Genomic DNA, 14717 nt, shown 5'->3' with positions numbered 1-14717 from the left:
GTGTCAAAGCACTTAACAGTATCAAATTGGAGGATAGAGTGTCAGTAATGTATAATAATAAGATTAGGCTAAACATTACATTTTCAGTTAAAGGCATTTTATTATTGAATTCAGAGATGCCATTTTCTAGCTCAGTTTAGTTTAATTAGTATCTGTGTAATCAAATTGATGATAATCGCTATTGAAGGTAAATTGCAGAATTAAATAATAATTTTTTAATAAAGTTAAATAGGCACAAGTTAATTTACATTTGACCACAGTTACAATATTTACAATTTGTCTAATATTCCTCAGTCAGATTATGTTAACTTTAAGAATTACGGTGAAAAACGAGACAACAGACAACAACAATACTAGGCCATCTTGGTTAATGTTTTAGAAAAATTAAAATGAGAAGAGTTACAGTGTTTCCTTTAGGAATCTTTTAGCAGTGGGGGCAGGTCTGTCCAAACAACAAACCTGGAACATTTGGAAATCATGAATGAATTGTTTGTTTTGACAGTAGAGATGATTAAATCATGTTTGCAGAAGCCTAAGAAATCCATTCAAAGAACATTAATTCCTAAAAAGTGTGCATGTTTATTGGGCAACACTTTACAATAAGCTTCAATAAGGTTAATATTAGTTACAGTGGAGAAAATAATTATTTGATCCCCGGCTGATTTTGTAAGTTTGCCTACTTACAAAGAAATGAAGGGTCAATCATTTTTATGTTAGGTTTATTTTAACGGATCGAGACAGAATATCAACCGAAAAATCCAGAAAAAACACATTATGTAAAGCGGTTATAAATTGATTTGCATTTCAGTGAGTGAAATAAGTATTTGATCCCCAAGCAAAACATCATTTAGTACTTGGTGGAGAAACCCTTATTGGAAAGCACAGAGGTAAGGCATTTCTTGTAGTTGGTCACCAGGTTTGCACACATCTCAGGAGGGATTTTGGTCCATTCCTGTTTACAAATCCTCTCTAAATCCTTAAGGTTTCTTGGCTGTCGCTTTGCCATTCGAAGTTTTAGCTCCCTCCACAGATTTTCTATAGGATTATGGTCTGGAGACTGGCTAGGCCACTCCAAGACCTTAATGTGCTTCTTCTTGAGCCACTCTTTTGTTGCCTTGGCGGTATGTTTTGGGTCATTCTCATGCTGAAGGACCCATCCACGACCCATCTTCAGTGTTCTTGCTGAGGGATGGAGTTTCTTGTCCAAGATTTTACGGTACATGGCCTCGTCCATTGGCCCCTCAGTACCCTTAGCAGAGAAACAGCCCAAGAGCATAATGTTTCCACCTCCGTGCTTGACTGAAGGGATGGTATTCTTGGGGTCATAGTCAGCATTTCTCTTCCTCCAAACACAGCGAGTTGAGTTGATGCCAAATGCTCAGTTTTGGTCTCATCTGACCACAGCACTTTCTCCCAAGCCTTCTCTGAATCATTAGATGATTATTGTTAAACTTTAAAAGGGCTGCCTTTTATATGTGCCTTCTTGAGCGGTGGGACCTTGCGGGTGCTGCTGGATTTCAATTAATTGCGGCGTAGTGTGTTACCAATGGTTTGCTTAGTGACTGTGGTCCCAACTGCCTTGAGATCATTAACAAGCTCCTCCAGTGTAGTTCTGGGCTGATCCCTCATCTTTCTCATTATCATCCGTACCCCATGAGGCGAGATCTTGCATGGAGCTACAGACCGAGGGCGATTGATGGGTATTTTGTATTTCTTCCATTTCCGAATAATGGCACCAACAGTTGTCTCCTTTTCACCAAGCTTCTTGCTGATGGTCTTGTAGCCCATTCCAGCCTTGTGCAGGTCTACAATCTGGTCCCTGACGCTCTTTGGTCTTGCCCATGGTGGTGGAGAGGTTGTAATGGAAGATACAGATTCTGTGGACAGGTGTCTTTTATACACACAATGAGCTGACATTAGGAGTACTTTCTTAGCACATAACCGATCTGTGGGAGGCAGAATTCTTGCTGGTTGGTAGGGGATCAAATACTTAATTCACTCGATCAAATGCTAATCAATTTATAACCTTTATATAATGTGTTTTTTTCTGGATCGTTTGGTTGATATTCTGTCTCTATTCGTTAAAATAAACCTACAATAAAAAGACCCTTCATTTCTATGTAAGTGGGCAAACTTCATCAAGCAAAATCATCAGGGCATCAAATCATTATTTTCTCCACTGTAATGTTTGGTATCAAGCTAACATTGAACATCACTTTTTTTTAAAGCTAATGTTAAATAATAAATATAGTAAACAATAGGATAAAAACGTCAAATTATTTCCATGTTTTTTGCCACAAAATTATGTTTTATTATGTAGGGAAAGCACATAATTCTCTTTCTCATTCTCTCTCTCCCACTCAAACACTCATACAGTATGGACACACACTCGCACAGAAACGTGTTGTCAGCGCTGCTCTGAAGATTTTCAGTAAAATAATTTAACAACTCAAAAGCTACATACATTTTTCACTAGCGAGATCATAACTGCCCTGTTCTTGGAGCAGATAAACTTACAGTTTCACTATTACTAGAGACGCTGCCGCCGAATACTACTAGTACTACTAGCTTTAAAATAAGATTGGGATTTGGAATTAGATGTGTAAGAAAGTAACCCTGCACACAAGAGCGTTTTAAAGACAAAAACCTGACAAATACATCATCTTCCCATCATTTTAACAAATGAGACGTTATTATTAAATGTTTCCGAACATAATTGTAAAATCTAACCGTTTCGTGTTTTGAAACCTCTACAGTTTTTTTACCCGAACTCAAACACACACAATTCTTCCACATCCCCATTTCATGAAAAGGAAATGTGTTGAAATTCATGCATTAAATGAACAGTATGTTTTCATAGATCCAGGAACATATTATTCCTCGTATCATGTCCTCTTAAAGGGTTAGACTAGTTCACCCAAAAATGAAAATTATGTCATTAATGACTCACCCTCATGTCGTTCCAAGCCCGTAAGACCTCCGTTCATCTTCGGAACACAGTTTAAGATATTTTAGATTTAGTCCGAGAGCTTTCTGTCCCTCCATTGAAAATGTATGTACGGTATACTGTCCTTGTCCAGAAAGGAAGTAAAGACATCATCAAAGTAGTCCATGTGACATCAGTGGGTTAGTTAGAATGTTTTGAAGCATCGAAAATACATTTTGGTCCAAAAATAACAAAAACTACGACTTTATTCAGCATTGTATTCTCTTACGGTTCTGTTGTCGAGCCACGTTCAGTGATGCTGGTGACGTAAGACGCTGCTGACGTGTAATCTGGTGCGCCCGAGCTTCGTTTACAGTCTGAGGGAGACGCACGCTGTAAACAAAACAATCTTCGCAAACATGTTTAAGGATGTCGACACAGAGGAAGACTTGCATTTTTTTTGCCCAGCCATATTTATTTGAACCCGAATACACGGACACATCAGATACACGTCAGCAGCGTCTTATGTCATCAGCATCACTGCAGACTCGTGAACGTGGCTTGACAACAGAACCAAAAAAAAAAAAAAAAAAAAAAAAGACAACAGAACCGTAAGAGAATACAATGCTGAATAAAGTCGTAGTTTTTGTTATTTTTGGACCAAAATGTATTTTCGATGCTTCAAAACATTCTAACTAACCCACTGATGTCACATGGACTACTTTGATGATGTCTTTACTTCCTTTCTGGACAAGGACAGTATACCGTACATACATTTTCAATGGAGGGACAGAAAGCTCTCGGACTAAATCTAAAATATCTTAAACTGTGTTCCGAAGATGAACGGAGGTCTTACGGGCTTGGAACGACATGAGGGTGAGTCATTAATGACATAATTTTCATTTTTGGGTGAACTAACCCTTTAAAGTCCCACTCCGATCATATTTTGAGCTATTTGTAAACATTCCCAGTGGTCTTTAAATTATGATTATGCCATTTTTAGCCAAACTCACAAAACCTGTGCCGTTTTCTGGGACTTTGCTTCAGCAGAGCGGCAGTAGCTCATTAGCAATTCGCCTCTGCGTTGTGGGCGGAGCCGTTGGCACGGAGATGACCCTCCCCCTCCCCGTTGCTGAGAGCTCTGTCTCTCCCGCTAGCTTACACCCCCAACCTGTCATTACCGGTGCAACAAAAATTGAGAGCAATATTGGAGCTATCCAGCCGTACAGTGCGTTTTCGTTTTAAAACGCATAACTTTTGCAACGATTATGCGCTCCTGCCGTCCACATTACTGACCCTCGGGCTCGAAAACGGAGACTGACCCCTTCAGTCGAGTCCGATGCAAGACACGCAAGTGACGCAACCCATAGGAACGAGTCATGGCAACGACAGCTCAAACCGACAGAAACATACAAGTAAACGTGAATTTTGTCACATTGTCATGTTAATTATAATCAAATGCATTTTGTTTTATTGAAAACAATATTATCATTGATATTTGTTTGAGAGGGGCACTTTCGATTAATTTTAACAAGCTTGTGGCCCCGCCCAGTGGAGTTACTACGTCACAACTCCAGTCTATTTTGAACGGCATTTTAGCGTCTGCTACTGATTCACAGCCATTTGAATGTAGAAATACTCAGAAATACAACTTTGAGCTTATTTTTCTCAAGATATGTCCTCTAACATAAGAAAAATGCCACAAGAACATGTTAACACCTAGAAAAACATTATTTTCATCGGAGTGGGTCTTTAAGTCTATTGAACTGTAACAGTATTTCCCTCCTGACCCCTCTGCAGTTTCTGGTGAAGCGTGGTGGAGACCTGTTTGCGGAGAATGAGAACAAGGAGACCCCATGTGACTGTGCAGAAAGGCAGCATCATAAGGAGCTTGCGCTCAGTCTGGAGTCTCAGATGGTCTTCTCCACTGACCCCCATGCCGAGGATATCGAGGCAGAGTATGCAGCCTTAGACCGCAAGGAGGTGAGCTCTCCAATTAAACTCTGGAATTTCTGGACATTAACATTGGCCTCAAGCCCTGATGTCCAGATGAACAATAAATTGTTTAGAACAATAAAAATATAAGAGTTTATTGCAAATGACTGAAAAGTGATTTCGCTATGACTCAATGACTCAATTTAACTCTGTCTGTTTTTCAGTTTTATGAAGGTTTGAGAGTGCAAGATCTCAGAAGACTGAAGGACATGCTGATAGTGGAGACGGCAGACATGCTGCAAGCTCCTCTCTTCACCGCAGAGGCTCTTCTTCGGGCTCACGGTACGATTGTGTCACAAGATATTTTGCCTCCATTGGCATGTCCAAATTTAATTGTTATGTGTTGAAAGAACTACATATTGGTAGCTGAAAACTGGGTTTTTCTGAGGGCTCTACAATGCAATTGTATGATTTCACTCGCATGTGATTGTAAGAGGCAAAAAAATAAGTTAAGCTCAGATATAATTTCATTGCCTTCTGAGTTTTATGCACCGCCGCTTGCTTGATGCCCTCTGTCACTTTCTCTCACACATGGCACTCACCGTGAGAGAAAGTGAGAGGCTTACACATGCCATGTAAAGAGACCTGAAAGTTGATCATTTGCACATGTTTTTAAGTCTTGCCAATTTTTTTTTAATTTTTTTTTATTGCATTTTTAGAACTCAAAAACAATTTCCATTCATTGGCAGAATAGATTAACAGTATATATATATATATATATATATATATATATATATATATATATTATTAGTGCTGTCAAACGATTAAAATATTTAATTTAATTTAATCACATTAATGTCATAGTTAACTCGCGATTAATCGCAATTAATTGCACATTTTTATCTATTCTAAATGTCTCTTGATTTCTTTTTGTCCCATTCTTTTTTCTCATTTTAATGCTCTTATCAACATGAAAAAGTGGATCAGCTTGCTTTGTGCAAATGTTTTTTATTGAAAACAACATTGGCATATACTGTTCAATTTCACACTAACATTCTCACTTGGAGCAAATAATCTCTCACACAATGTAACACTGTCCATCAATAAAAGGGTGAAAGAAATACTGACGAGGTCCTGATATTGACGAGGGGGCGGAGAATTCGCATCAGCTGTGTGTGTGCTTGGCCATCATCAAGTGGTATTTCAGACTGGACGTGCTGCTATGATGATAGCTCAGTTTACAACAACAAAACACACAGATCACTTTGGTCTTGTCAATGGAACCATTTGGCACCTTTTTAAAAGTAAACTTTCCATTCAGAATCTTATTGGCATCCATTTTCGGCGTCTCGCGCTCATCATCCACTCAAAACGTAACGTTAACCAATTATTTGGCCGGCTCGCAAGCCCAAACAAGTGTGTGCGGCGTCGTGCCTGTTTTGTTTCCGGTCTAGCTGGAAACGTCCTCGCGCGGCGCAAGCCATTGAAATGAATGGGTTTTATAGCGCAGCGCCACGCATTCCGCGCCCTGTTGCAAAAGCATGTGAAAAAAACTACAAAGTTTGCTAGGCCAAAAAGACAGTTAATCGCGCGATAAAAAATTAACGCCGTTAAAATGGGTTTGCGTTAACGCCGTTAATAACGCGTTTAACTGACAGCCCTAATATATATATATACAGCTCAGAGAGTACAAACTTCCATTACAAACTATTAGCTCACATTATGGATAAACAAAGTGCTCATCAGTAAAATCCAAACAACAAAGTCTTGCCAATTTAAACATTCAAGCGCAAGGAGACGTGAAAGAGAACTCAATTTGGTACCCGCTTGCTGTGAGAAGTTTTGTGTGGGCACACATTCGAAGCGCGCGCTGAGAAAGCCATGTCTGACTGCACATGAATACTGATTTGAGTTCTCTTTCATGTCTTCTTGCGCTTGAATGGACAATTTCAAAATGCCCATCTTGGTGAGTATCCTAGTAAACATAGCTGGTTATGTCTTAAGTCAATGTAAACAGTCGAGAAAGACAATGCATGTGTAACAGTATCAGTATATTGGATCCGTGCACCGTCTTAAAGTGACAGCAGCCTAATATTCCTGCTGCTGTCACTTTAAGACGGTGGACGGATCCAATATGTTGTTTCAAACCTGTATGAATTTCTTTCTTCTGCAGAAAACAAAGGAAGATATTTTGAAGCATGTCAGTAACCAGACAGTTGATGGACCCCATAGACTCAATGACATTTAAGCATTTTTTCGATCTTTTCACTCAAAACCCGCTTGACTAAGAACTGATGGGCCATGTAATTTGGTTTGAATGGATGCAGTGCTTCTGACTTTTATGTATATGATGCTTCTGACTATTATTTAACAATCAAACTTGCAAGGGGCGAGAAATTTGTAGAACTTTGTGTGGGCTGGCCGTTTGAATTCTGTGTAAATATGTAGGCATATATTCAGTGCTGGTCTACTTATTAGGTTCATTCTGATGCTATCCTTCCAGTTCCTAACTCATGAAAAATATTGCTTCAGGTGCATTTGAAACGGATATGGTATTGTCCTTGGATAAGTTTAATAAACTGTAAGGTATTTGCTGTACAGCAAATCTAAAAAGCATTTGTAACCTAAGAGCAGACTAATTTTACAAGAGGACTCATGTTTCGGGCTGCTAAACTCTCTGGCACAAGACTCATAATTGGATCAGTGCTTTCTTTAATAATCTCCAATTATGTGAGCAGGCTGTCTAGCAGGCCTTGTTCCAGATGACTAGAACCCATGGGAGAAAAGGGCACAGCTCTGATGTGTGTGCGCGCTGCTATTATTGCCACAGCCTCTCTTGAGACCACCAGCTGAGGCTTTAATATATAGTCTCACCTTCTTTTAATCTTAAACCCAAATTCACAGTTTTGACTCCTAAAACTATGATACTAAACACATTAGAGTACAAACAATTGGGCTTGCTGATGTAATGCATTTTGAGGATTTTCATTTGGGAAAACCTTGCTTCTTTCTTTGGAAGTAAGTTTTATTTGGTTGTAATTATTTGTTTAGCCTTGGACTATGGACTGTGTTATCTGTCTTTTTCTTTCTGGAATGTCTCCAGGATTTCCTCTTACAAGTGGCATTTCTTATCTATTCGTACCCTAGCGCTTTTCATTGATGCTGACCGATAAGTTAATTCAAAGATATCAAAGTATATGTCCTTTTTTATGTCACCACTGTCCCATTGTGTAGCCTTGAACAAGAGGGACCTTTGTTCTGTTAGCAGAAAACTGGAGCTTGGATCTAGTTCAAAACTCCTGCTTTTTATTAAAGAATTAAATGTCTTTTTGCACTTATTATGGATTGAATGTCTTGACATGTGTTTTAATAGCTTTTTTTCCCTAAATTGTCTTATTCTTAGTCCTGTGTCAAATGGCATTTTTATTTGTTTTTTGTTTAATCAAGTTTTAGATGACTATCCCCTGGTTTCACATACAAGGTTTAAACCTAGTCCCAGACAAAAAAATGCATGTTTGAGCTGTTTTAACTGAAAGCAACTTGTACTGACATATCTTAAAATATGTCAGTGCCATTGTTTTGTCTCACGATGCACATTTTGTAAGGCACGTTTAAAAAAGCTACTTAAATGTCCTAATTGAAATAAGATCCAATCCTGACTTAATCTAAGCCCTGTCTGTAAAACCAGGCCTAAAAGCCCGGGTATTTTAGTCTAGTTTTAGTCAATGAAAACTTTAGTCATGCTGCATAACAGTTAAACTGATAACAACTAGTTTGCTCCAAATTGATTACTGATCATGTCATTTTTTTAAATTTCTTTTATTTCATCAGAATTATTGCACTTTCACTTACAAGCACAAATCAAGACAACGTCAACTCATAAGCTTGATATATTTGACTTATATACTCAAGTTTCCTGGTTTATAATATTATCATATAAATCAACACTCTCTCTAAATTATGAAATCTGGTGAAACTTCTCTCAAAAAGCTAAAACACTGAATTTCCTAATAGTAATCCCAAATTACGTTAATGTTTTTCAGTTAAAACAACAGCAAAAATTAATTTGTTGTCATGCAGAGATTTCGTAAGCAGCTTTATTCTACAACCAGAATTGCAAATAATATGGTCGAGATCCATGTTTGGATTTATTACAGTTCATCTCTAAGAAGGTTTGAATGCAGGTTTAGTCGCAGCAGTGTAGTTTTTTTGCAATTTTATTTGAACAGAATATATCTTTAATAAGATTTACTAGCTAGTAGCCTGCTTCACCTCCTTTTTGTTCCTCGCATGTGGGAGTATACCAACCATGACTGGGAGGTTTAATTGGATGACAATCAAGTTTTCTCATATCCAGTGGGAAAACAACCTACTAAACATCTGGGGGGGGGGGGGGGGGGGGGGGGGGTTTGGGCGGTTTCCCACTCAGAGGAACAGCCTTGTTGAAACGGTTGAATCATTTGTAAATTCCAGCTGATTCAAAACATTTGAAATGTGAAAGAATCAATCTATATTTTTAGAATTGGTGTGACTCTTCCAATTGTTGTTTTTTTGCCAAGCACACTGACCCAAGTATGCCTTTGAAATTTAGACTGGGACAGAGAGAAACTCCTGGAAGCTTGGATGTCTAATGCTGAAGACTGCTGCCAGCGCTCAGGTGTTCAGATGCCCACTCCCCCGCCTAGAGGCTACAACACCTGGGACACCCTGCCTTCACCCCGTACGCCTCGCACCACCCGCTCATCTATCACCTCTCCGGACGAGATCAGCCTGACCCCTGCTGATGACGATCGCTCCCTGGTGAGGGATCAGATTTGGTTCTCTATTAGTAATATTTGTAGTTAATTCTACAGCCTCTTCTGTGGAGATGATATGCAATAGTTTGTTTTTCATTTTTTTTTGCAGTCTGTGTAATAAAATTTAAATGATTAAGTGATAAATTTGGGTGGTGTAGCAATGGGGTTAGATTGGGGCTACTAAAAGTTTGTAGGTTCAAATCCCATAAACAAAACAAAAAAATATGTTAAATGACACACATATACATTATGTATTTAATCTCACTTTATTAACCATTGTCTTTGTTGCTGGCCTTCGGTGACCCAATTTAATTATACTAATAATAATCAAAAATGACTTTAGATAAATATCACATTTGTTTCTTTTTTTTCCCCCTGAAGTAGTTGGCTGCATCTGAAATCACATACTCGGAGTTGATACTTATTTTGAATAACTTTACAAATAGGTACTTCAAATCCGGACGTTCTACATTTGGCATATTGTCATTATCATAAGACCTACCAGCATCAGTTGTGTCACTTCACTGCCATTCACAAATCCTTTCTTGTGGCCTCATTGGATAGTAAAGTGTACATTTTCGGTCATCCGAGTACTTTTTACAGGCTATACAGGTGTGAATTTGCATTTCCTAGACTGAGGTTTATTCATTTCTCTGTTGGTGTGAAATAGCCTTTACATTTGCCAAAAATAGATATGTTTTTTTGTTATTAAAAAAAACAAACAAGTAAGGCCAGCCCAGATGAGAAAAAGTACCATAAAAGTAACGTAATGCATTACTTTACATAATAAGTAACTAAGTAATGCAATATTGTAATCCACTACTTTTAAAACTATCTTTCCTCAACACTGCTCTCAGTATAATATATTCGAGTGTCTTTTTACACCTGCTTTCTTGGCAGAGGCTATTTACCCCCCCAGGGCCGGCGCTAGCTATAGGCAGAGCAGGCGATTGCCTAGGGCCTCGGGCTTTGAGGAAGGGGCCTCCATAACCGTAACATCCCCTATAGTCCACCAGACGGGCAGAAATACTAGCCTCATTGGATATTGTTGAATTGTCACACATCTGCAGTTAAACCAATTAATGTTTCCGTTTCAAAGCGGGTGCCGGCTTCTGAAAGTGTGTGTAACGGACGCATCCATCAGGCGCTGCGAAGCAAAAGCCTAAATAGGCACGCAAAGAAGCACAGCTCGTAATGCAGGTGTGTGTGAGTTGTCGTCATCTATTTTGGAGTGATTGCAATGTATTCTAAATATATAAACTTGTAGCTACTGTAGATCAGCGTCATTTCTGGAAAAATCTTTCACCGCTTTATTACGTCTTTAAAAGAGCGCGAGCGTCATTAACGTGCCCAGACACGACGCTTTGAATTTGCGCGTACAATGAATAACATCGCGTCGGGAGCTGACTAAAAACGCTACAAAAGTAAAAGTCAAGACGTTTCTATTCAAAGTTAAAAAGCCAACACACTACAACATTTTTAAATGTTTCAAATAAAGGAGAAGATGGATATCTTCTAAATTCTGCTGATGATTAGATTATACCCTGACATCATAGCCTACCTACGCCAATAATATCAGTTTAGATCTTTTTGTTCTAATCAGTAGCGATCGTGTCTTTCTCTTCCACTTGATCTGTGTATAGCATATTTAAGCTAACAACGCAATGCATAATATCATATTACTTATATATTAATAATATGACAATATCTGCAGTCAATATTAATTAAATGGGAGGGAAAAATCCTGCCCATAGCTATACCGCAGCTAAAAAAATGATAAAAGCACTTAAATGATAAAAGGCTATATTCATCTCCTGAAGTGGTATTCTGGAACTGTGAATAAATTGAATAAAACAGCAAAATAACAACAATAACAATAAAATCTTCATTAAACAAAAAAGAGATTACCTTAGATAAAGTTTGATTAATATACAGTACTGGTAAAAAGTCTGGACCAATTACTATTTTTAATGTTTTTGAAAGAAGTTTCTTATTATGCTCTACAAGCCTGCATTTATTTGATCAAAAATACAGAAAAAAACAGGAATATTCAGCAAGGATGTGTTAAATATATAAAAAGTAATAGTGAAGACTTTTTTCAAACAAGTTTTTAATAATCAAAAAATCCTGAAAAAAAGGTTATCACAGGTTATAAAATAAATATTAAGCCATTGCTAACATTTGATAATAAATCAGAATATTATAAAGTTTTCTGAAGGATCACGTGACACTAAATTCAGCTTTGCATCACAGAAATATATTTTAAAGTATAGGAAAATAGGAAAACCATTATTTTACATTTTAATAATATTTAACTATATATTTTTCTGTATTTTTGATAAAATAAATCCAGGCTTGATGAGCATAAGAGACTTCTTTAAAAAACATTAAAAATAGTAATGTGTCCAAACTTATGTACGGTGTAAGTAAAAATACTTTTTACTGGGGTGGTGATGGCGCAGTGGATAAGACACATGCCTTTGGTGTTTGAGACCCGGGTTCGAATCCACTGCGAGACACCAATGTGTCCCTGAGCAAGACACTTAACCCCTAGTTGCTCCAGAGGCGTGCGACCTCTGACATACATAGCAATTGTAAGTCGCTTTGGATAAAAGCGTCAGCTAAATGAATAAATGTAAATGTAAATATACAACATTTAAAATTAAATGTTGTATATATTAAAAGGTTAGGAATCATATTTGTTTCAAGAGTTTCAAGAGGGGTGGGGGGCCTCCAACATGAATATTGCCTAGGGCCTCCAAATGTCTAGAACCGGGCCCTGCCCCCACCATTGTCTGATTGAGCCAGACAAAATTACAAAATAAATCCCACTGGAGAGTAAGGTAGGCTGCGTTAACTTTCGACGCGACTGACCCAAGTTCGTTTTCTGAACTCATTCGTCTCCCTTTTCCCATCGAATAGCAGCTCAGAGAGGCATTTATTTTAAACAAAAATCAAGCAAATATTTGAAAAGTGAAAATAAAGTGCCTTGGGTATAAAGTGTTGGGTTGAACCTGCTTTTCCTGCATCCTGTGCTTCTGATAGCCAAATGGCAGACATCAGTTAAGTATTGGAGTGCTATCTAAGGGCTGGGACACAATAAGGGCTAGTTTTTGCCGTGTGTTCAGCTCTTCAGCTTTAGTCGGACTTCCGTTGGCTTTATTCTGGCCGGTTGGTTAACTGGTTAGCTTTGTAAACCAGTGCACGAAAAGAAAAACGAAAGTGACAAAGCAAGCAAACGCTGAAGAAAAGTGGGCACACAAAGAAGGTGCTTATAAATGTATCTACATCTTTATATTCCAATATGCTAATATTTTCATAGCGGCATGGCCATATGTAGCCTAATTAATATAAGTGAAGACAAACTGATCTGCATGATTCATATTCAAAATGGTAAGCAAGCGCTGCTTTATTTACAGTTTGTATATTCACATTCCTAGTTCACGTTCACTTTTATGAATGAACGTACATGCTAGTTGGCCGTCGGCTGTAGTTTGAGTTTTTTTTTGCCCAGACACCGCTGACGTGAGCTGTCACAACCATTGGCCGCTAGTTCTTTTACCTAGATTTGGTGTGTACCAGCCTTAAAATGATAAAATGGTTCAAAAGTAAGCTTTCCTTACTCACTTACCAGCATATCACCCAGGATTATCTATATTTTTCAGAAGACCTTTAAAATGCTTTGTGAAGTGAGCATGGTTCATGAGCTAACAATCGGTTCTTTCACGTATCAATAAAGAAGACATTGTAGTCTTAAAACGGGTTCCTTTCGGTGCATTATCACCACTTTCACAAAGCCAGTGAAAGCCTACACCAGAAATTAACTTGATACTCACTGAATTGGTATGAAGAGTTGGCTAAATTTCTTGAATAGTGCAGTTTGTCATGAGATGAATCGGCTAAATGTGATTTTATCAAACGTTTATTATTCTGATCCATTTCATACTGCTTCATCTATGTATAATGTATTTTATGTCTAGGTATACATTCGATTTGCTCTTACTAAGGTTGTTTTGTTCTCCGCTGTCAGTGCGGTATTTGTATGTGTGCAGCCTCCATGTTTGAGGAGCCTGTTGATATCCCATGTGGTCATGAGTTCTGCAGAGCATGCTGGGAAAGGTGAGCATTTTCCTTATTAGAGCCTTTCAGCATTTTAGTCACATTACAGTCACTGTCAGTTCTCACTACTGCTCTAATATCATGTAACAGTACGTTGTCCTTGGCAGTTTTCTGAATCTGAAGATTCAGGAGGGGGAGGCCCATAATATCTTCTGCCCAGCCTATGACTGCTTCCAGCTGGTTCCTGTTGAGGTCATTGAGAGCATTGTGTCCAGAGAGATGGACAAACGTTATCTGCAGTTTGACATCAAGGTATAATTACATGATCAGATGCACATTAGTCTGAATTATGTGGATAGATGTCATTGTAATTGTATTATTTTGTGAGTTAAACATGAGGATAAATTAAGAAAAACAGCAGTCAGTCAGCATTCGGCCAGAGTTTTGATTTAAACCCTGTGATTCTGCCTTCATAGGTGGTTTTCCAGTCTCACAGATCAGTTCTCAGTGGAGTTTTACGGTTTAATGTTATTGTGAAGTCAGTTCGGAACAGTGGAACATTGAAATGGGAGCTGAGAGGATTGAAGTAACTGTAACAATGGCAGGTCTCATCTGAAAATGTCTGAGAATGACACTTCTCTCGCTGGGGAGTCCCAAGCCTTTCATTATGTTGCCATGGTGATGTTGACTCTTCCACAGGGGTGTCTGCGCTCTTGCAGCCATTTTCAGGGTCAGAGTGTACTGACGGACTTCTGGAGCAGTGGGTAAAAATTAACTTGCATCCCGGCATCATAACAAGACTCAGCAAATTAGTTGAACCTTAGAGTACAACATATTTTAGTTTAGTTCTGTTCAGTTAACAAAAGTTTAGGGCAAATTCTCAAAACTTCACATGACTAAAATAAGCTCTTTTTATATTAATCTGAAGTTGATGCTATTTTATTATGTTTATATTTTATTTGTATTAAGAGTTCTGTTGGTTCAATGGTCAATATATAACT

The 14717-nt window shown here is 38.2% G+C and overlaps 1 protein-coding gene across 2 annotated transcripts in view; it reads left to right on the top strand.

Annotated features, from left to right (window-relative positions):
* Nucleotides 1-14717, top strand: part of ankib1b (ankyrin repeat and IBR domain containing 1b) — a 49672-nt gene that overhangs the window by 11545 nt on the left and 23410 nt on the right. For both annotated transcript variants that reach the window (XM_056234483.1, XM_056234485.1), the window contains exons 4-8: nt 4727-4909; nt 5086-5203; nt 9453-9661; nt 13688-13776; nt 13884-14028. In XM_056234483.1, coding sequence (XP_056090458.1) covers nt 4727-4909; nt 5086-5203; nt 9453-9661; nt 13688-13776; nt 13884-14028 — 744 coding nt within the window. The remainder of the gene's footprint in view (nt 1-4726; nt 4910-5085; nt 5204-9452; nt 9662-13687; nt 13777-13883; nt 14029-14717) is intronic.

Source organism: Rhinichthys klamathensis, unplaced genomic scaffold (assembly GCF_029890125.1).
Source record: "Rhinichthys klamathensis goyatoka isolate OS25496 unplaced genomic scaffold, OSU_Roscu_1.1 h1tg000395l_1, whole genome shotgun sequence".
In the NCBI taxonomy this organism is placed as follows: Eukaryota; Metazoa; Chordata; class Actinopteri; order Cypriniformes; family Leuciscidae; genus Rhinichthys; species Rhinichthys klamathensis.
This window is presented reverse-complemented; position numbering and strand designations above follow the sequence as displayed.